At 42.5% G+C, this 21,845-nt stretch overlaps 1 protein-coding gene across 1 annotated transcript in view; it reads left to right on the top strand.

Annotated features, from left to right (window-relative positions):
• The window catches only part of LOC145403337 (uncharacterized), a 92,765-nt gene that overhangs the window by 18,806 nt on the left and 52,114 nt on the right, over positions 1-21,845 (top strand). The window contains exons 3-6 of the mRNA XM_080275128.1: positions 5,175-5,261; positions 6,474-6,514; positions 7,450-7,537; positions 10,545-10,644. Coding sequence (XP_080131254.1) covers positions 5,175-5,261; positions 6,474-6,514; positions 7,450-7,537; positions 10,545-10,644 — 316 coding nt within the window. The remainder of the gene's footprint in view (positions 1-5,174; positions 5,262-6,473; positions 6,515-7,449; positions 7,538-10,544; positions 10,645-21,845) is intronic.

Raw genomic sequence — 21,845 nt, 5'->3', positions numbered from 1 at the left:
GAGAGTGAGGCCCTCTCTGTCGATGAAGCACTTCACCTTGTGCTGAAACTCGTCTGCTCCATCCTCGTTGGCGTCCAAAGCTTCGCTATGAGAGTTACGGTTGGTAAGGCCATGTCATAACTTGAACGCGAAGAGCCAACCTTTGGATGCCTTGAAGTCTAGGACGTCGTGAAGCCTTGCGAACTTCTCAGCAGCAGCCATCAGCTCATTGCCATGCACCATCACACAAGCAGCACATTGCTGTCGATACCAAATCAACGTGGAGCAGTCGACTTCTGCATACTCGGGAGTATACATCACCTTCCTCTCCATGTTGCGTATGCTTTTCGACGAGAAGTCAGCAGTGTACTGCATGAGTTTGTTGCAGGATTTCTTGATATCAAACAAAGTATATCGGGCCAGGTTGAATTCACGAAGGATGCGTGAGGAAGACCATCCCACGTCCACCTTGTCCAATATCTCCCTCTTCTTCTCCAGAGTCAAAACCACTCTTTTCCTCTTCTCAGGCGGCGGGGCCATCATCACACACACGAAGGAGAGGCTCGAGAGCAGCAGGAGAGCCTGCAGCAGGTAAGGCACCACCACAAAAGCGAGCATGTGGATGGCCGTGACGACAAGCGTGCACACACAAGACATGGGCAGTAAGTGAGGTGGATGCAGGGGCACTCTAGCGGACGTCGGCGGAACAACGCACCAAAACACAGCTGGCCCGTGCCGTGCGTTCCAACTTCAAATTACGGGCAGGAAAAAGTCGGATTTTTTTTTTTTTTTTTTTTTTTTTTTTTTTTTTTTTTTTTTGGGGAATATTGGATCCTGGGACGAAAATATCCAGTTATTGGGGATGTCTGGAAGATGTCTGGAAATTGGGCGTCTGGATATTACGGGGATTACTGTACAGTATATATATATATATATATATATATATGTATATATATATATATATACTGTATATATATATATGTATATACAGTAACCCCTCCACTATCCGGATCAATAGAGCCATAGGCAGGTCCGGATAGTGGTCCTGTCCGGATATTGGGCCCCAGCTTATGGACTGTACTTATGGACCCTAACTCTGAAAAACACCTATACAACTCCCTCTGGACATGCATTGCACCTATTTAAGACCCAAATCACACCAATAAGGAACATAAAAGACTGAAATAAATGCAAAAGAACCATAAAATGAGGTTTTAGAGGTGAGTTTATACAATATTAAACATTCTGGGTACTTACAAGTCCCTTGCTCTTGGACTGGTTTGAACCGCCAGTTTGCAGTCCACAGTTAATCCTCTGCACTCTAAATTCTAATTTCTTAACACTGCACAACACTGTAAATTCCCGTGTGTTCTAGTGGCAAGGTATAGCACTTTATTCACTGTTTATTCACAAAAAACAAGCACCTGTGGCTTGCACTGTTATGAGTATCTGCTCTCCATCGGAGTTAAGCTGTGACTGTTGATGTTGGTGGGGTAACAGAGTTGCCAGATCGCAACAGCCACATTACCAATCTCCTCAACTTTCATTGTCAAATATAACTTTTCATTACCAAATTCGTAAAGCTAGCATATATTCTTCACTAATTATATATACAAGTGGAAATACATGTAATCACTCTACTTATAACTAACACCATGTTGATTATTTTCACACTATGTAGGGTAGCAGATTAATCAGAGAGAGCAAACAATCCACCATCTCCATCCTGTGTATCCTCATACATGTGAAAAATCCATTTGGTAATGCATTATTCTAATTCATTACCAAACAAATTTTTCATTACCAAATTGGCCCACACTTGGTAATGAAAAATACCAAATGTCAACCTGACAGGGGAGGGGGAGGAAGGAAGGGGTAAAGGGACCATGGTGTAACAGCTGTTTGGCGCCATGCGGCAATTTCAAATTATGGGAGGGAAAAAAGTCAGATTTTTAAAAAAATTTTTGCTGTTTTTGGCCCATTTTGGGAATATTGGATCCCAGGATGATTATGTCCGGTTAGTGGGGATGTTCGGATATTGGGCGTTCGGATATTGGGCGTTCGGATATTAGAGGGATTACTGTATATATATATATATATATATATATATATATATATATATATATATATATATATATATATATATATATATATATATATATATATATATATATTATATATATATATATCTATATACATACAGTAATCCCCGTACTTTCCAGACGCCCACTTTCCGGACACCCCACTTACCAGACATTGTGGGCTTGGACCTTCGGAACCCAAAAATGGCCAAAAAAAGAAAAAAATCCCGAAAAAATCCGAATTCTTCCCCTCCCGTAATTTGATATTGTTGTGCGGCACCGAACAGCTGGTTTACATCACGGCCCCTTCACCTCTTCCTTCCTCCCCCCTCCCCTGTCAGGGTTGCTATTTGGTATTTTTCATTACCAAATGTGGGCCAGTTTGGTAATGAAAAATTCATTTGGTAATGAATCGGAATAATGCATTTCCAAACGGATTTTTCACACGTATGAAGATACACAGGATGGAGATGGTGGATTGTTTGCTCTCCCTGATTAATCTCCTAGCCAATATAGCGTGAAAATAATCAACATGCTGTTAATTATGAGAAGAGTGATTACATGTACCGTACTTCCACTTGTATGTATTATTAGTGAAGAATAAATGCTAGCTTTACGAATTTTGTAATGACAATTGAGGAGTTTGGCAATGTGGCCATTGCGATCTGGCAACTCTGTTTCCCTGTCACCAACACTCCAACTCCAACAGTTACTGCCTAACTTCGATTGCGAGTAGATGCCTATCTCAATGGATGCCACACGTGATCATTTTTTGTGAATAAACAGTGAATAAACTGCAATACCTTGCCAGTAGACCACATGGGAATTTACAGTGTTGTGCAGTGTTAAGAAATTAGAATTTAGAGTGCAAAGGATTAACTGTGGAGTGCAAATGGCGGTTGAAAATTGGCGTGGTGCAGTTAAGAACAATGTGCAATGTTAAACAATTATAACACAGTGCAAAGAATTAAGTGCAGCACAACACTGGATTACTGTACGTGCTTCAAGAGCATTTTTACCACTGCCATAACCTTAGAAAAGCCAGCCACAAATGTGCTGTAAGTACCCTGGCTGAGGTACAGTCACTTCTAATTCCTCATTCTTTGGTTCTTTTTCATTTATTTCATGCTTTATGTCCATTATTGGTGTGAATAGTGTCTTAAATAGGTTTAAATAGGTGCTATGCATGTTCGGTAGGGAGTTATTTAGGTGGCTTTCAAAGTTAGGCTGGGTTAGGGTCCTTAAGTACAAGTCCAGGAGCTAGGGGCCCACTTTCCAGATGGGACCACTTCCCGGACATGCCTTTGGCTCTATTACATCGGACAGTAGAAGGATTACTGTTTATAAATATATATATATATATATATATATATATATATACTGTTTATAAATATATATATATTTATATTTATGCAGCAGTTTCTCATATGTATCAGTGTGGATTAAAGAGATTTTACCGTACTGCATCAGTGGTTCCTTTGCTTGGCATAAACCAAAACTGCATCTAATCGGTATTCACCCTTTCCCTTATCATACCTTCCATGACTCCCTTTGTTACCATCATTATCTGGTCAAAAAGTTTTATGCCTCTATAATTTCATCTTTCCATGAGTGACAGATGTGGCATCCATCCTGAAACCAAAGCACATGTAAAACCGCAAGGGAATGTTGGTTCATTGCATGGGATGGCTCTACAGAGGTGATTGCTTGCCTGCAGTTGTTGAGTCTGCTTGGCTAGACAGACTGGGGTTGAAAAACATCTTCATCATCCAGGGCATCATCCTTCCCCTGATACACAATTACAGTCATACTCTTTAGTCAGCCTTCAGGAACGGCACATTCATATATAATCAGTCTTATCAACTCAGTAACTAAACGCACTCCATTATTTCTTGAGGCCTTCAACATTTCCTCAGTCAGTCGAGACATACCCGCTGCCTTCCCTAACGGCATCCAGCTGATTGCCTAGCTCACTGTAGCAGCATTAATCAAGGCCATGGGCCAAACACTGGTTTCACTGACTCCAAACCTTCCCTGCTCCAGTCATACTTCATATTCAGCAACCAGTTATAATGCTTTCTCCAAACATCTTTAATGCATGTATACTCATTGTTTGCCACTACCTTTCCTTCATCATCCTTCATGCACTGCTCTCCTGTGATATCCCTTTTTTTTCTTTTCATCTGTTTTGTCACCTTAATCCCACATTCTTCCTTTTGGCACTGTTAAGGCTGTCCAGTAAAATCTCTGAGACCCAGATTTTACCTTATGTATGTCCTTTCTGATCCTACATTTTGGTGGCCAAGTATTCCTGTCAGTTACCATCCTTTTCCATCCTTGGAAAAGTATTCTTTTCTTCCTATCTGCAGCTTCTATACTCTCTTCCTCCCCATTGTGTTACACTGTGTCTTGGTGGTCCCCTTTTCCATCCACGAACTGAATCAGTAACTCTCAAGAGAATGTTCTTGAGAGTTTTATATTGCTCCTTAGCACTCCTGTCAACAGCTTCCTGTTTGGTTCACCACTCTACTCATGTCACTTAAAAGGCATCCCTTATGGCTTGTTTTTTCATCCTCCATATTTTTCCTTCTGGGCACATAGGTCCTCTTCTTCACATCCTGCACCCTTAGTATCATGTCGCATATTGGTAATTTATGTTTCAGCATACACTCTTTGCTCCCTGTAACTTTACATCTTTCACTAACCTGTCAACCCTCCAAACCAGAAATCAGTCAATCTGGTTACTGTTGCTCCTAGATTCATATGTAGTTAGCCTACTATCTATATAAAAAGTGTGTTGCACAAAGTCATGTTCATTATCATCCTGGACATGAGTATCCTTTCCCCTTCAACATTCCGCATTCCATATGCGTATCCCCCATGCATGTGCTCATATCTTTGAGCAACTGCACTCACATGACCATTTAAATCCACACCTGAAACCACAATCTCATAATCCCCCATACCACCAACCACACATTACCAAATTATATGGGACTGGCTGTTATGTTTCTTTATACAGTGCACATCAGTAAATCTTGATGAACTGGGAGATCTATCTGCTGTTTTAGATGTTCCTTTTATCTGTTGTGAATGAAGTGTTGTGTCCCACAGGTGGTGGTGGTGGCAGTCAAAGGATGGCATCTGAGGGTGATCTCTTTGCCAGTCAGGAAGTTTCTTCAGCCCCCATAAAGCCACCAGGTAGGATAAAACAGGTTCACACCAATCAAAAATGTATTAAGCAGGAGGGTTTGATGGTAACCAAACATATCAGTACATCGTGTGATGTTCTAAATGCAGATTGTTTTCATGTGATAATAATACTTGGTGTACTGTGGATAAGATGGAAAATGTTATTAACCAGCGTCATAGTGCAAGCTTATGAAGTCAGCGCTACTAAAGTGAGGTAGAGTCAACAGGTATTTTGCAACATCCTTTGTCTGTAGTGTCTGATTTATTCATGCAAAACACCCGTTGTCATGCGTGCATAGTCATGAAAAGCCATATTCCCAGTTTTGTCACAATTTTACTGAAAACCAATTAAGCCTAACCCAAGTTTGAACTGAAATACAGTTATCCCTCACATGATAAGTCTTTTAATATTTCATCTTAATGGTGTCATTTTTGTTTTTTAAACACCATTTTCTGGTTAGCAGTGCACAGCTGCATTTTGATAACAGCCATGAGATTTTAAAAAAAATATGATAATGTTATCAGCTGTGCAGTGAAAATAAGTGACTGATATGTGTATAAAATTGTGGCATGGCTGTAAGTAAATATGAATGAAGGTTAGCCTGGTAAGTCTTACCACTGCATTACCTGGTGTATTACATGAAATGTCTTATTTCATTATTTTTTATGACTCATTCATATCTGCAGTGATTTACAGTAACAGTATGTGGTATTTTAAGTGGTAATGGACTATATTCAGGTTTGGTTTTGCACAACTAGAGAGCTGACACTTGAATTGCTTATACCCTTATTGAACCTGTGTTATATCTTTTCTCAACATTATTCCATCCATCCATCATCCAATCCTTTGCTGTCCCATGAGGAGCAGGAGCCCGGGGCTGGGCAAGTTGGTCCTTACATATAAGATGAGAGTGACCAGCCGTACTCATCCCTGAGTGGCAATACATGAGCAATAACCCCAACCACCCTTTAGATATAAACCTACACAGGCACAGTTGGACTGGAGCACCTTAACCCTTTGGTGTTCATGGGTGTGGTGCAAATTTCATGCACACGTTACCGTTACGCAGGCTGCGTCTGCACACATTTCAACTACTCATTACCATTTGACGCCTGTTGTGTTGAACGAAATGGCCCGTCCCCCCCTTCCTTTTTTTAGGAATGATTTCTGGGCGAGAGCAAAGCACCACAGTACTTGGATCCCTGTGTATCCCTCCGCAGCTCTCAACCCACTCCGCATCCAGTGTCGTCCCAATGCTTCAGTCAGTGTGCTACGAGCCTTGCTCAAGCATAAGATAATTTTCTTTCGCTTTCCGTAGTATCAGCCGTAATTGACCTGCAGTAATTCTTTATACACCAAAATGTAGCCAAATAAATTCCCTATAACTTTTTCTCAGTACCATTTACTGTAAAAATTATATTTCTATGAGAAAAACTGAAAAAAACTGAAGTAAAAATAAAATTTAGGCATAATTTACATTTGGCTGATCTTTTTTACAACACTATAAGCAAGTACATTTATTCAGGATTACGGTGAAAAAAATTACGATATTGAAGCACAAATAAGGGTGTGAGGATAAATTGTTTATGAACTATTGAGTGCGTGGGAATAGCGTGGTGACGGGGGGAGGGGTCTCTCAGTGTGTGGCCTTGGGCGTTGAGGCCTGCCTCCCGAGTACTCGCTCACGATAGGACGCAGCCAGCATCGAATAGTAACATAAGGGTTAATTATCCAATAAACCGCCAGGTGCTGTAATTTGTTTTTTTGGTTACCATCCAGCACAGTAAATGGTTTCCTGGTGTACAGGAAACCATTTGGCTTGTCACTCATTGTAGGGTCACCCGTAGGCAGAAGGAAGAGGAAAGAATGGAGGAAAGAAAGACTGAAGACGAAGGATGGAAGAGAGGAAAGGGTAGACATGCAAAGCAGCACTACATTGATTGAGTGGATTGTGAGCGCCCCTACACCCACGGCAAATTGACTTAGGACCTACACGCACAATTGCTATGGGAGAGTTATCTGTCTTTGCACCTCCCTCTTTTTTCATATGTATTACTGTTTGCCCTGTTATTTTCCTAGAATCGAGTTGTCATGCCTGGAAAGTACTGCTCAGGGGATGAGAGGGTCTGTATCATTGCATGGGGGCAGGATAATGTCCCTATCAACATGATTTGTGAACATACTGGATGCGCAAAGTCGACCATCATGAAGGTTCTTGCTGCAGTGCACGACCTGCCACCTGATATCATACCAGAGCATGGAAAGAAGAGGACAGCTTCCAGAGGTACCGATATTCTTCTGAAGAGGGAAGTAATCAAGAATCTTTGACTGACAGCAGCAGAATTGAAGAGAATGCATCCCCAGCTGTTACGAGACGTCTCAATTCGCACTATCCAACACCACTTGCAGAAGGAGCTGGATTTGCCAAGCTGCACAGCAGCCAAGAAATCACTTCTCACTGACTGCATGAAGAAGCAGTGCATTCAGTCTGCCAAGAAGTATGCACACAGGACATCGGATGAGTGGAGAAAAGTTATGTTTTCTGATGAAACACATCTCAAGTGTTCCAGATGCGTTCTGCCAAGCTTCGTCGCCCTACCTCCTGTACTCAATATCACCCTGCGTACACGGTGCCGACTGTTAAGCACCCACAATCAATAATGGTATGGGGGTGTTTCTGAGGTGAAATGGGAATGGGAGGCCTTTACTTTCTTCCTAAGAGCTTGATGATGAATGGTGGCCAGTACATTCAAGTTCTGAAAGATCATTTGTTAAACTTTTTTGCTATTCATGGGTGCGACTTTTTCATGCACAATTCAGCTCCATGTCACAAGTCAAGAAAGGTGACAAAATGGCTTCAGGATAATAAGATTGAGGTCCTCGACTGACCTGGCAACGGTTTTCTATCGAATCTAAATCCGATAGAAAACTGCTGGGCAAAGATGAAGAAAATCATGGCAGAGAAGAAGACAACCTCAAGACTGAACTGACAGATGTTTGGTGCAAAGAAATGTCCTAACTTTAGAGATATAAGTGATTCCATGCCAAAATGCATCCAACTGGTCCTGAAAAACAAGGGAAACATGATTTCATATTATTGAATGGCATTTCATGAAAGAACATTGTGATATACTATGATTTCTGTGTTTTTTAATACCTTGTGGGGGGGAGGTTAATTTGCAGTAGCTGTACCTACCACAGTTTATATATATATATATGTATATATATTTTTGGCAATTTAGCCTGATTGTTAAGCGAGGGGTGTTTGTAATGTGTTGCAGATAGTTTAACTGTGTTATTCATCAAAGTATTCCTTCCTTCCATCATCCAAGCCAGTATTCCCCCATCAGCAGCATAGGGGCATCGGGCTCGGCTACTCAGTTTGTTTGATTGTTCAGTTTATAAAGGCTTCAACATGCATGCATCGGCCTTGGTCACCGAATGGCGACTCTGCATGCCGCTTGATCTCTGGCAGCCTTTCTGTTCAGTCTCTTATCTTTGAGGTCAAACTCTATGATCTCGTCCCAGTTTTTTTTTTTTTTTTTTTTTTAATAGCCTCTGGCAACCCTTCCCCCAACTTTCACACTTCTCACCCTTCGCACCCATTCGTCATCATCCATCCTCACAACATGCCCAAGCCATCTCAGAAGTGTGGCCATGTGCAGTTTGCTCAAGGTTGTGGGAATTAACTCCATCTTGTGCTGTGTTTGTGATGAGTGCACAAGAGATGTAGTGGTATTAGAGGTGGACTGCAAGATAATGCTAATTCATGTGTGCGTGAAGAGCAGAAAGAGATTGTCAGATGTGAAAGGATTGATTTTGCTGGAGAGTCTTGAGTGTGTGGAGGAGTTTTATTTGGGGGACATGTTATGTGCTGGTGGAGCTTATGCTAGTTCTGTGGTTAGGGTAAGGAGTGGTTGGAGGAAATTCAGGGAGTTTTGCCTCTCCTAGCACAAAAAGGGCTCTTTCTCCTTGCTAAAGGATCTTTGTATATGGTAAGTGTCAGGAGTGTAATGCTGTATGGTAGTGAGACCTGGACAGTAAAGGAAGAGGACATTTGTGGGCTCAGTTTTACAGAAATGACAGTGATTAGATCTATGTGTAGTGTGTCCATGAATTCAAGACCTGGGGGGGCTGGTATTGCGATTGAGAAGTTGAGGGGAAGGATGAGACTGAAATGTATTTTGATGCAGAGGAGTAGATTGAGATAGTTTGGGCATGCTGAGATGATGATGACAGTTGGGTACAAAAGGTGAGAAGTATGAATGTCGGGGGATGGGGATGTGAGAGGCCAACCAAAGAAGACTTGAGACGTGGTCACAGAGTGTGGTCGCAGGGATAAGGGAATCAACAGGGAGAATGCCAGTGATTGAGCAGCGTGGAGAACTGCCATTAGGTAACGAAGGCTGATGCATGCAAGCATTTTGGAGGCTTTATAAATTATATGATACATTATTTTTGTGTGAATAGCTGACTAATGACTTTAAATAGATCTAGGTGTTATATGGACTTTTTTGTAATTCATTTATTTATTTTATTTTATTTTTTTTTTTTAACTACACTCCCATCTCATCTTTCCTCTTAACTTATGTTTTATTTTTGATCACAGCCCTCTCCCCAAAATTTGAATTTTGAAACATTTGTCCTGATTATACAGTTGTAGAATCATTCATTCATTCATCTTCTAATCCCATATTGCCCCATGAGGAGCGTAGGAGCCCGGGGCTAGGCAAGTTGGTCCTGACATTTAAGATGAGAGTGACCAGCCTCACTCATCCGTGAGTGGCATTATGTGAGCAATAAACCCGAACCACTCCTTGGATGTAGTAAAAAAATTGACTTACCTAGCTTGTATTTTAAAATATTGTATACTCATTCATCTAATCATGCTAAAAACTGTTTGATTTTTTTTTTTTCATCATTGGACAGGAACACTGAAAGTTAACTGCAGTATGACTAAACTATAAGAAATTTTTACTTCTTTATTAGACATATATACTGTACACTTCATCTTTATTTATTTATTTATTTATTTTTTATTTTTTGTAAAACAAAAATGATATAGGTTTTGATATTATTATTTTTTTGGGGGGGTCTTGGAAGTCCTAATGCCACAGTTTATGAGTTAAATATTTGGTATAACTCCTTTATTGCTGTTGGCTCCTCAGGATGTAGGGGGATATCACTACTACACAAAAGTTATCAGTAAGGATATTTTGTATATTAGCTGGTGGAGGAGATTCAGAATTGTTAAGCAATGATGATGACAAAGCATTTATTTTCATCATCAGGTGGGAGTGATACAGAGTCTGTGTGCACCCCTTCCAAAACTCTGCCCATCCTACAACCATCACAGTCACAGCAACACCTCAGCCCTCCGTCCCCAGAGAGGTGAGTATGGCATGATTTACAAGACAGGTTTTGTGCTCATTTTATATGTATGTGTGTTTGGGGGATGCACGTGTGTGTGCCTTGTGTATATGACATCATTTGTAGGTCGAATACCCCTATAGACCGATGGATGATATTTCACCAGTATGCACTGCTTTGCAAAGTGTCTGTTAGGTGGCCATTAGTGCGCCGCCAGTCGCTTTGTATAGCTCATCAGTACCAGTGCCTCAGCCATTGCGTTACCATGGTTCCCAAACCTGAAAAACAAAAAAAAGGTGAACCTTAATGTAACTCAGATGTTAGGACCAGTTTGCAAGCTCAGAAATGGTTTGTCAGTGGTGTGTGTATGTGAGGAATACGGAGTGCAAAAAACAAACTGTATAAGAAAAACAGTGCAGTCAGTTAGAGAGATCGTTGGTAAACACTGGCGCTGGCGACCTGGCCACTTCCTTAAATACCAAGATATAGGCATACAGATATTTTATGTTTTTTTCAGTAATTTCTTTCTGTCACAATTCAACAGTTAACTATCTGTGTTGCATATGTACCAAAATTACTTGCCTTCAGATCATAAGTTTATTATAATGTAGGTGGATTCGCCATGCCCTTATGGTATAGACTGACCACTGTTTTTGTTAAAGTATGTACAGTGAGTTCTTTGATCTCAATGTGGGACTGAAACAGGGTTGTGTGATGTCTCCATGGCTGTTTAATATATATATGGATGGGGTTGTAAAGGAGGTGCAAGGTAGGGCAGTGGATGTGGGGGTGGCCCTAATGAATGAGGGTGAGATTTGGAAGCTTCCGGTGTTGCTGTTTGCTGATGATACAGTATTGTTGAGTGAAGATGAATGGGAGTTGCAAGGTTTGGTGAATGAATTTGGGACAGTGTGTAGGAGGAGGAAGCTGAAAGTTAATGTAAACAAAAGTAAAGTTATTGTGTTTGAGAGGAATGAAGTCACAGAGTGTGCAGTGAGGTTGGATGGTGAGGATATGGAGAATGTGAGTGCATTCAAGTACAGTACTTGGGTAGTGTGATGAGTAAGGATGGAACTTTGGGGGATGAAGTACGTGAAAGGGTACAGCAGGGAAGAAAGGTTGTTGGTACACTGAAAGCAGTGATGAGAAATAGGGAGGTGAGTATAGAAGTTAAGAAGGCACTGCATGATGGTATTGTGATCCCTACCCTGACGTATGGAAGCGAGGCGTGGACCTTGCAAGAGGGGAACAAGTCAAGAGTGAGAGCAGTGGAAATGAGTTACTTGAGAGGAGCATGTGGAGTGACGTGGAGGGACAGGTTGATGAATGAAGAAGTGAAGGAACGTTGTGGGGTAGATGTGGATGTGGTTGAAAAGATTAGGAGAAATACGCTGAGGTGGTTTGGACATGTGGAGAGAATGGAGAATGAAAGACTGACTAAGAGGGTGTATGTAGGTGAGGTGGAGGGAGGGAGAAGGAGGGGTAGGCCGAGGATGAGGTGAAGGGATGGAGTTGAGAGGTATATGAGGGAGGGGGGGGTGAGTTGGGGGGAGGGGAGTCAAATGGTGGGTGACAGAGTGACTTGGAGGCGTTTTGTCTGCGGCCACCCTTTGCAGGATTAGGGCGTCAGGCTATAGATAGATAGATAGATAGATGTACAGGTATACCTCGATATACAATACCCCTAGATGCGATACCCTGGGTTAGCGATAGGGGTAGAAATACCACCATATCTTGCGTAATGATGGCCAGACCCTGGATTAACGATGGGTTTTGATTTTCTTTTGCTGATTTATATGATACTATAGACTAACATTGTGTGTTTAGGTTGATTTATAAACTGTTTTTAGACTTAGATTAATGTGTTTTAGCCATAGGTGGGGTGAACACTGTCATTTTGGGGTACAGTTTACTAAGCTTGATTTTTTCCAGACTTAAATTTGATTATTTTCATATTATATTTGTTGGTTTTAGTGAGTTATTTATAGGTGTTAGGCTTAGGTTAGCTTCTTTTACAGCTGTTAGGCCATTTAGATTGGCTTTAAACTTGTTTTTGGACTCATTTGGGTGGGTTTAGGACTTTATTTGGGGGGGAAACTCACAGCTTAAAAACATATCCCTAGACTTTACATGTTAAATCTACCCCGATATACGATACTCTACCTAACGATGGGTTTTTACTTAACCAAGTGCATCGTTAATCCGGGGTATACCTGTATGTATTTTGCAGGAACAGACTTTCTGCAGGAGTGGACTGGTCTTACCCCCTATTAGTCTGGAAAGTGGAGGGTCAGCTGTTGTTAAATACATGAGGTTTGCTAAAATTCTAATGGATTGAATAATGTATTGGTGATTGTATGGCACATTTTACTGGGTGCACTGTGATAGTTCTTACACTTTTTTACATTCATTATTTCTACATCCTACTGCACCCCATCTTTAGTTGAGAAAAAGGGTCAGGATAATATTGATGCCTTTTTTTTTCTTTTTTCTTTTCTTTTTTTAAATAAAGATGAGTTATACTGTAGTTTCAGTGGAGTATGGTATGGCTTTTTGTGATATTTATATGAGGCGTTGAGAATGACAGAGGTGAACTCGCCATGTGAGAGAAAAATTTGATTTTTATACGAGCATTTGCATTAGGCTTCACTCTACAATATGAGAATGGTTGGATGCGTGTTTGCCTGTCTTCCTAAGGTAGACTCTGTTAAAGGCAATGGTGTATTCAGCCAAGATCACAAGAGAGAGTTGGTGTCTGGCTTGGACTGACAGAGTTGAACTCGCCCGTGGCACTAAGGCCAGTCACCCACTTCATCTCTTCCTTGAACCAGTCAGCATATGCGATGGATGCCTCTTTGTTTGTTGACACTCCATCATTGCAGAACCATATTACAAACAAGGCTTTCCAAGGTGCCAGTTTTAAGGATGGCGAGGTCTGCATTTTGGGGAAAAATTATAAACAAGACTTTGCCATTGTACCTGATTACAACTTGTCTATCACCAATGAACTCAGGCTTCAAAAAGGAAGTGCCCCAGTTAATAATCCATCCTTTAACTTAGCTCTGATACCCCTGCCTGTCGAGTACCACCAAGTCATACAGATCCCCAAGGAAAAAGTTGAAGACATCAAGGTACAGTACTCAGAGGATACTTAGGTCAGTACAAACATGGATTTCTTGATGGTGTCATTGCCTTCAGTCAACTCTTTTGCTACAGAGGAGGAGGTAGCATCAATTGATGACCAGGTCGACTATTAATTACCTGCCATACCTTCCTCAGCACACCAGCTTCTTCAGCTTTACAGACACATCATCGAGAATGAGTGTTACCTCTGCTTAACATTTATTTATTTTTTACAGTGATTTAATATATTGTTTTTAGAATAAAAATTTATGACATTAATTTCATTAATTTTTATTTTGCACCATTATTCTGTAGTAGGTGGGGGTGCTCACCATCCACTCACTTAATGTACAGTAATCCCCGTACTATCCAAACGCCCACTTTCCAGACATCCCCACTGACCGGATATTTTGGTCCCGGGATCCAGTATTCCCAAAATGGACCAAAAATCGCAAAAAAATTAGACAAAAATCCGACTATTTTCCCACCATAATTTGAACTCGGCGCACGCGGCGCAGACCAGCTGTGTTTTGGTGCGTAGTTCCGCTGCTGTCCGTTAGAGTGCCCCTGCATCCTCCCCACTTACCGCCCGTCTCTTGTGAGTTTACGCTTGTGATCATTGCCGCCCACGTGCTTGCTTTTGTGGTGGTGCCCTACCTGCTGCAGGCTCTCCTGCTGCACTCCTCCCTCTTGTTAGTGTGTGTGATGATGGCCCTGCTGCCTGAGAAGAGGAAGAGAGTGGTTTTTGACTCTGGAGAGGAAGAGGGAGATATTGGACAAGGTGGACGTGGGATGGTCAACCTCACGCATCCTTCGTGAATTCAACCTGGCCCGATATACAGTACTTTGTTTGATATCAAGAGATCCCTCGACAAACTCATGCAGTACACGGCGGACTTCTCGTCGAAAAGCAAGCGCAATGTGGAGAGAAAGATGATGTTTACTCCCCGGTATGTAGAAGTCGACCGCTCCACGTTGATTTGGTATCGATAGCAACGTGCTGCTGGTGTGATGGTGCGTGGCATGGAGCTGAAGGCTGCTGCCGAGAAGTTCGCAAGGCCTCACAACGCCCCAGACTTCAAGGCATCTGAGGGTTGGCTCTTCGCGTTCAAATTACGACATGGCCTTACCAATAGTCAGGCCCATGGCGAAGCCTTGGACGCCAGCGAGGATGGAGTAGAGGAGTTTCGGCACAAGGTGAAGCGCTTGATCGACAGGGAGGGCCTCACTCTTGGTCAAGTCTGCAGCGCCGACGAAACTGGTTTATTTTATTGCTCTTTGCCAACGAACACTCTAGCCGAGGAGACGGAGAAGCATGTACCTGGCCGCAAGCTCTCCAAGCAATGGATATCTGCTTTGTGTTGTGCCAATGCTAACGGCATGCACCGGCTTAAGCCTGTTATTGTTGGCCATGCAAAGCAGCCTCGGTGTCTTTGTGGGGTGATGGATGTCCTTCCTGTCATTTGGCACCATTCTTTGAAGGCATGGTTCACTGCCTACATTTTCAAAGACTGGTTCCACCGCCATTTCGTCAAGGAGGTCATCCATTACCAGACGAAGACACTGGGAATCCCGCGCGACCAGGTAAAAGCCCTCTTTCTCCTCGACAATGCACCTGCTCACCCGTGCGACAAGGACTTGGTGGCTGAGAATGGGCGCATTAGGTGCATGTGTCTGCCACCTAATACGACTGCTCTCATCCAACCAATGGATCAAAGAGTGATCATGGCATCGAAGAGGCTGTACCGACGGAAGTTCCTGGATGAGGTGATGGTTGTTCTCAAGGATGAGGACGAGCACAGGGATGGACGGGACACGCATGGCCAGCGGACTTTGGAAAACCTTCGCCGCTACAACATCAAGTCTGCCATCTACAACTGGGCCAGTGCATGGAAGGAAATCCCTGTCAAGACTCTAGAAAATGGTTGGCCTCGTCTTCTTCTCGGAACAGATGTGGAGCATGATTTCCTAGGTTTTGACGTGGATGACTTCCATGCACGTCTACGTTCGCATGGCGACGATGTTGATGTGGACGAAGTGCGTGAGTGGTTGGATGACGACGAGGGCGATCCTGGGTATCAGATCATGTCTGATATCGAGATCGCATCTTCAGTTGTAGGTGTCAGTACCCAGCTTGAAGATTCCGACAAGGACGGCGACGATGATGTAGACTCCTCTGAATGTGCCACTGCTCCAGCCATCCTCAAGCTGAGCGCACTCCGGGAACATGTAGAGTTCGTTCTCGACTATCTGGAACACCCGGACTGCGGCAGGGAGATGGGGCCCTTGGGACTTGTGGAGGAAGTGTGCGCTTTCAGGCAGTGCATCATTAATCGCCAAAATCGTCGTTCCTTGCGTCAATCAACGATTGACAGTTTTTTCAGATCCGTGACCCCTGCTGTGCCCAGCCCTGGCTCCACTCCATTGCCTCCCCAAGACAGGCCCTCATGCTCCGAGCCACAGCCCAGCACATCAGGCACGGTGGAATCACCACTGGACGTGAGTTTGCGCCTCTCTTCAGAGTCGTCTGCAGTGGGTAGTCCATCACCACGACCCAGCGACGCCCTGCATGAGCTACTCTCAGACTCTGACTGTGATTAAATGACAAGAACTCTCCACTAGACCACACGGGAATTTACAGTGTTGTGCAGTGAAAAAAACAGTGCATAGTGTTTAGAAATTAGAATTGTGAGTGCAAAGACTAAAGTGCAGAGTGCAACGCTGATTTTATTTACGTTCAGTGGAGCGCAAATTAGACGAGTGTATAATGTTAAGCAAATGGATTTATGAGTGCAAAGACTTAAGTGCAGAGTGCAACACTTATTATGATGCAATGGAGTGCAAGTAAGACTAGAGTGTGCAGTGTTAAGAGAATGGAATTCTGAGTGCAAATGACTAAGTTCAGTGCAAGACTTCATGTACAGTGTACTGGAGGTGCTTCAGGTACTCCTTTTTACTGTCAGAGCCTGAGAGGAGGCAGGTTATTCTTCGAGATGGCCAGGGACTTGTTGTAAGTGCCCTGAATGTTTCATATTGTACTGTATTTTCGATACTTACCTCTAAAACCTCATTTCACTCTTTTATGCCCCTAATTGGTGTGACTAGTGTCTTAGGTGCTATGTATGTGCAGTAGAGAGGTGTTTTTCTGAGTTAGGCTAGGTTAGGGTCCATAAGTACCAGTCCAGGAGCCAGGGACTTGTTGTAAGTACCCAGAATGTTTAATATTGTATAAACTCACCTCTAAAACCTCATTCTCTGGTTCTTTTGCAATTATTTCAGTCTTTTATGCCCCATATTGGTGTGATTGGGGTCTTAAATAGGTGCTATGCATGTCCAGAGGGAGTTGTATAGGTGTTTTTCTGAGTCAGGGTAGGTTAGGGTCCATAAGTACAAGTCCAGGAGGCTATGGCCCACTATCCGGACGGGACCACTTTCCGGACATGCCTTTGGCTCTATTTCAACGGATAGTGGGGGGATTACTGTAGTGCAGCTCTCAGGTGTTTGCCCTTTCCTCTTCTCCGTCCTTCTTTCCTTCCATCTTCTTCAGTCTTGCTTTCCTTCATTCTTTCCTCCTCTTCCTGCCTGTGGGTGACTCTGCACTGAGTGACAAGCCAAATGGTTTCCTGTGCACCAGGAAACCATTTACTATGCTGGGTGGTAATCATATAACCAAATTTTGGCGCCTGGTGGTTTAGTGGGTCATTACGGCACCCCAATCGAATTGAGCTGATGAAGGTTTATATCCAAGGGGTGGTTGGGTTTTATTGCTCATGTAATGCCACTCAGGGGTGGGTGAGGCTGATCACTCTCATCTTAATCCCTCCATGGCCGTAGGTCCGGAATTTTACATGCACCCCTGGCCAACGCTGGGGCCATTTTCTGATGTTTCAAGATTTTTTTTCCTTACCCTATTAAAGAAGAGGTTCCAATGCACCTGGCAGTGCAAATTTCAGCTTTCCAAACCTATCCTGTGCTGTGGAATCAAATGCGGAAGTTGCATAATTTTAGGCAGCTGATACTAGTCACACGTAGGTAATGCAGAGATGCAACATTGCACTTTTTTTTAACCAAGAAACATTGTTAATGGTGCTGAAAAGGTGTGAAATAACTATTTATATGTATTTTGAAGCTTTTTGGTACATAATATGCGAGGTTTGAAATTAAAAAATTATTTTATGAATTTATTTTGCATTTTTCGATGTTTATTGTGTTTATGGTAGTATGGACTTATTTTTGTAGCCTGGGTGGTGGAGTTTGTTAGAAAATGGAGACGAGAGTGTCTGTTTTCAGACTTAAATCAGATAAATGTCATCCCGTGGGTGTACAGGCTGGACAGTGAGGGTCAAAATGTGAGACGACCTGCCAATTGCACCTCGCACAAGCTGATTAGCAGTAAGGGAAGGGAGGCCTTTCCACCCACAAAAGCATCACGTGGACACCGAAAACTTTCCTGTTATGCTTGTAAAAGGCAAAGAATATGTAAAATGATTCAAAACAATGCAACAAACCTGAGCAATTAGGTAAAGATACCAAACAAAAATTAATTTTTCATTTATTTTCATGTCTTTTTTGTTTATGCCTGTGTTTACTTATAAATGTAAACAGGTTGGTTGTGTGTGTTTTGCAAGGAAGGAGAAAGATGATATTTTCTGTCTGGGTCGAGATAATGGGTATAACTATGTGTGTTTAGGCATGGCCACAAGTGAAAAAATCGTCCATCCACTCATCTCGGCAAGGTGGTGAACTGACAAATGAGGTGTGAGAGCATGAGGTGAAGATCAGTCTCATGTCCCAGATGTTCGTTCACTTCCTGAAAGTTTTCACAATTTTCTACAAGTCGCACTGCATTGAATGATCCAAACCAGTACAACAAACCTGAGCAAATAGGTAAAGATACCAAGACAAAAATGTATTTTTCTCTTATTATCATGTCTTTTTTGTTTATTCCTGTATTTATTCATAATCTTAAAATTGGTGGTTGTGTGTGTTTCACAAGGGAGGGCAAAGATGATATTTTCTGTCTGGGTCGAAATAATGGGTGTAGGTGTGCTTGTTTAGGCATGGCCATGAGCGAAAAAATCGAAGATCCACTCATCACAGCAGCAGGCTCTGAACTGCTTGATGGGATGTATCGGGGTGTAGTGTAGGTCAGTCTGAAGACGTTCAGAAAGTTCGTTCACTTCCCAAAAATTTTCGCCATCTTTTATAGGCCATGCTTAAACAACACCTGCGGCCATTTATCAGCTAAACATCATTTGACGCCAGCGGCCACGGAGGGGTTAAATGTCAGGACCAACTTACTTAGTCCCGGGCTACTACGCTCCTCATGGGGCAACTTAGGATTGGATGATGAATGAATGAATATATTATTGAACATCAGTTTGCACCATAACAATATATAACAGTTTATTTACCACAACAGACATATTCTGCATTATATGGCCATTAAAATGAGACCCCATTCAACAATATTAATAAATGTACAGCAGATATATGATGATTTGCATATTGGCAAACTTTATCCCTCATTTTCTCAATTCTGTGTTTTCTTGAGTTTGTCTTAGTCATTCACAGATGCCTCACATGATTACTGTACTGCCTGTGTTATTATGCCTTTAAACTGGGCCTCTCTGTGAAAAGATTCTTTAATTTTTTGTCTTGCAGTTAAAAGTGTGGTCAGATATTGAGTTAATATCTTCCTTTGAGTATATATTTATATCTATCTATCTATCTATCTATTCCCAGACGCCTCAATCCCGTTTGGGGTGGCCACAAACAAATCGCCTCCAAGTCGCCCTGTCCCCCGCCATTTCACTGCCCTGCTTCCAACTCACACCCCCCTCTCTCATATACCTCTCCACCCCATCCCTCCATCTCATCCTCGGCCTCCCCCTCCGTCTTCCCTCTCCTACCTCACTCACATACACTCTCTTCGTCAGTCTTTCACCCTCCATCCTCTCCACATGGCCAAACCACCTCAGTGTGTTCCTCATAACGCTTCCTATCACATCCACATCCACACCACAATGCTCCTTTATATCCTCATTCGTCAGCCTGTCTTTCCATGTGACTCCACAGGCTCCTCTTAAATAACTCATTTCCACTGCTCTCACTCTTGACTTGTGTCCTTCCAACAACGTCCAAGCTTCACTTCCATACGTTAGAGTTGGTATCACAATACTGTCATGTAGTAACTTTTTCACTTCCATGCTCACTTCCCTGTTTCTTATCACTGCTTTCAAAGAACCAGCAACCTTTCTTCCCTGCTGTACCCTTTCTTCCCTGCTGTACCCTTTCAAGCACTTCACCCTCCAAACCTCCATCCTTACTCATCACACTACCCAAGTACTTAAACGTACTCACATTTTCCAATTCCTCACCATCCAACCTCGCTGTACATTCACTGACTTCACCTCTCTGAAAGACCATCACTCTATCCTTCCCTACATTCACTTTTAGATTCCGTTTCTTACACACTCTCCCAAACTCATCCACCAAGCCTTGCAGCTCCCTTTCGTCTTCACTCAACAACACAGTATCATCTGCAAACAAGGGTACAGGGAGTTTCCAAACACTGTCCTTTCTCACCAGGGCCACTCCAACATCCACTACCCTACCTTGTACCTCTTTTATTACCCAATCCATGTACAGATTGAACAACCCTGAAGACATGACACATCCCTGTTTCAACCCAACTTTCAAAGAGAAAAATTCAATTAGTTCACCATCCACACGCACTGCAGCCTTCGCACCATCATACATACTCTTCACAGCATTCAACAACTTTCCATCTACTCCATATATTCTTAACACTTTCCACAATCCTTGTCTATCCACCCTGTCATATGCTTTCTCCAAATCCATGAAAGCCGCATACAACTTCTTTCCCTTCTCTAGAAACTTTTCCACAAAAGATCTAAGAATGAATATCTGATCTACACATCCTCTTCCCTTCCTAAAGCCTCCCTGTCTTCTCCAACTAATTTCTCTGTTCTTTCTCTAACTCTGTCAATAAGTATCCTACCATACACTTTTCCTATTATACTAAGAAGACAAATGCCCCTATGATAACCACACGCTTCTTTTTCCCCTTTTCCTTTGTACAAGAGAATAATTATACCTGACTTCCAATCCTCCGGGACTCTACCTTCCTCCCAGGCCAATCTGTACATCTTTCACATCCATTCTGCTACTATCTCTCCCCCATGCTTCAGCATTTCACCACACACTCCATCAATTCCTGGGGCTTTCCCCGATTTAACTTTCTTCATTGCTTCCACAACTTCTATCCTACTGATTTCTTCCTGTCTTCTCACCTCCTTCCTTCTCCCAGCCATTCCCCAGCCACTTATACTTGCATTACTTCCATCCTCTATGTTCAACAGTTCCTTAAAGTGTTCTCTCCATCTCCTCACTTTTTCTCCCTTCTCCACTAGTAATCTACCATTTTTATCTTTCACTCCCCTGCTAACCTCACTTCCACCCTGTCTTACTGTTTTCACCTTTTTCCAGAACATTTTCTTACAGTCCCTCCACTTTACACTCAAATTCCTTCCAAATTCCTCATCCACTCTCTTCTTACTCTCTCTTGCTAATCTTTTCACCTTTCTCTTTCTTTCTATATATAACTCTCTCTTCCGCCTCTCAACTTCTTCCACGCCCCTATTTCTCATCCATTCATTGTATGCTTTCTTCTTTTGTGCCATAGCCTGTCTCACCTCTTCAGTAATCCCTCCAATATCCGACGTAATAGAGCCATAGGAAGGTCCGGATATTGGGCCCCAGCTTATGGACTTGTACTTATGGACCCTAACTCAGAGAAACACCTATACAACTCCCTCTGGACATGCATAGCACCTATTTTAGACCCAAATCACACCAATAGGGCACATAAAAGACTGAAATAAATGCAAAAGAAGCATAAAATGAGGGTTTCGAGGTAGGTTCATACAATATTCAACATTCTGGGTACTTACAAGTGCTTGGCTCCTGGACTGGTACTTATGGACCCTAACCTAGCCTAACTCAGAAAAACATCTTCCTACTGCACATGCATAGCTCCTAACACCCTATTCACACCAATAAAGGACATTAAAGAG

Source organism: Coenobita brevimanus, chromosome 60 (genome assembly GCF_032717465.1).
Source record: "Coenobita brevimanus isolate Jiangsu-jjx chromosome 60, ASM3271746v2, whole genome shotgun sequence".
In the NCBI taxonomy this organism is placed as follows: Eukaryota; Metazoa; Arthropoda; class Malacostraca; order Decapoda; family Coenobitidae; genus Coenobita; species Coenobita brevimanus.
This window is presented reverse-complemented; position numbering and strand designations above follow the sequence as displayed.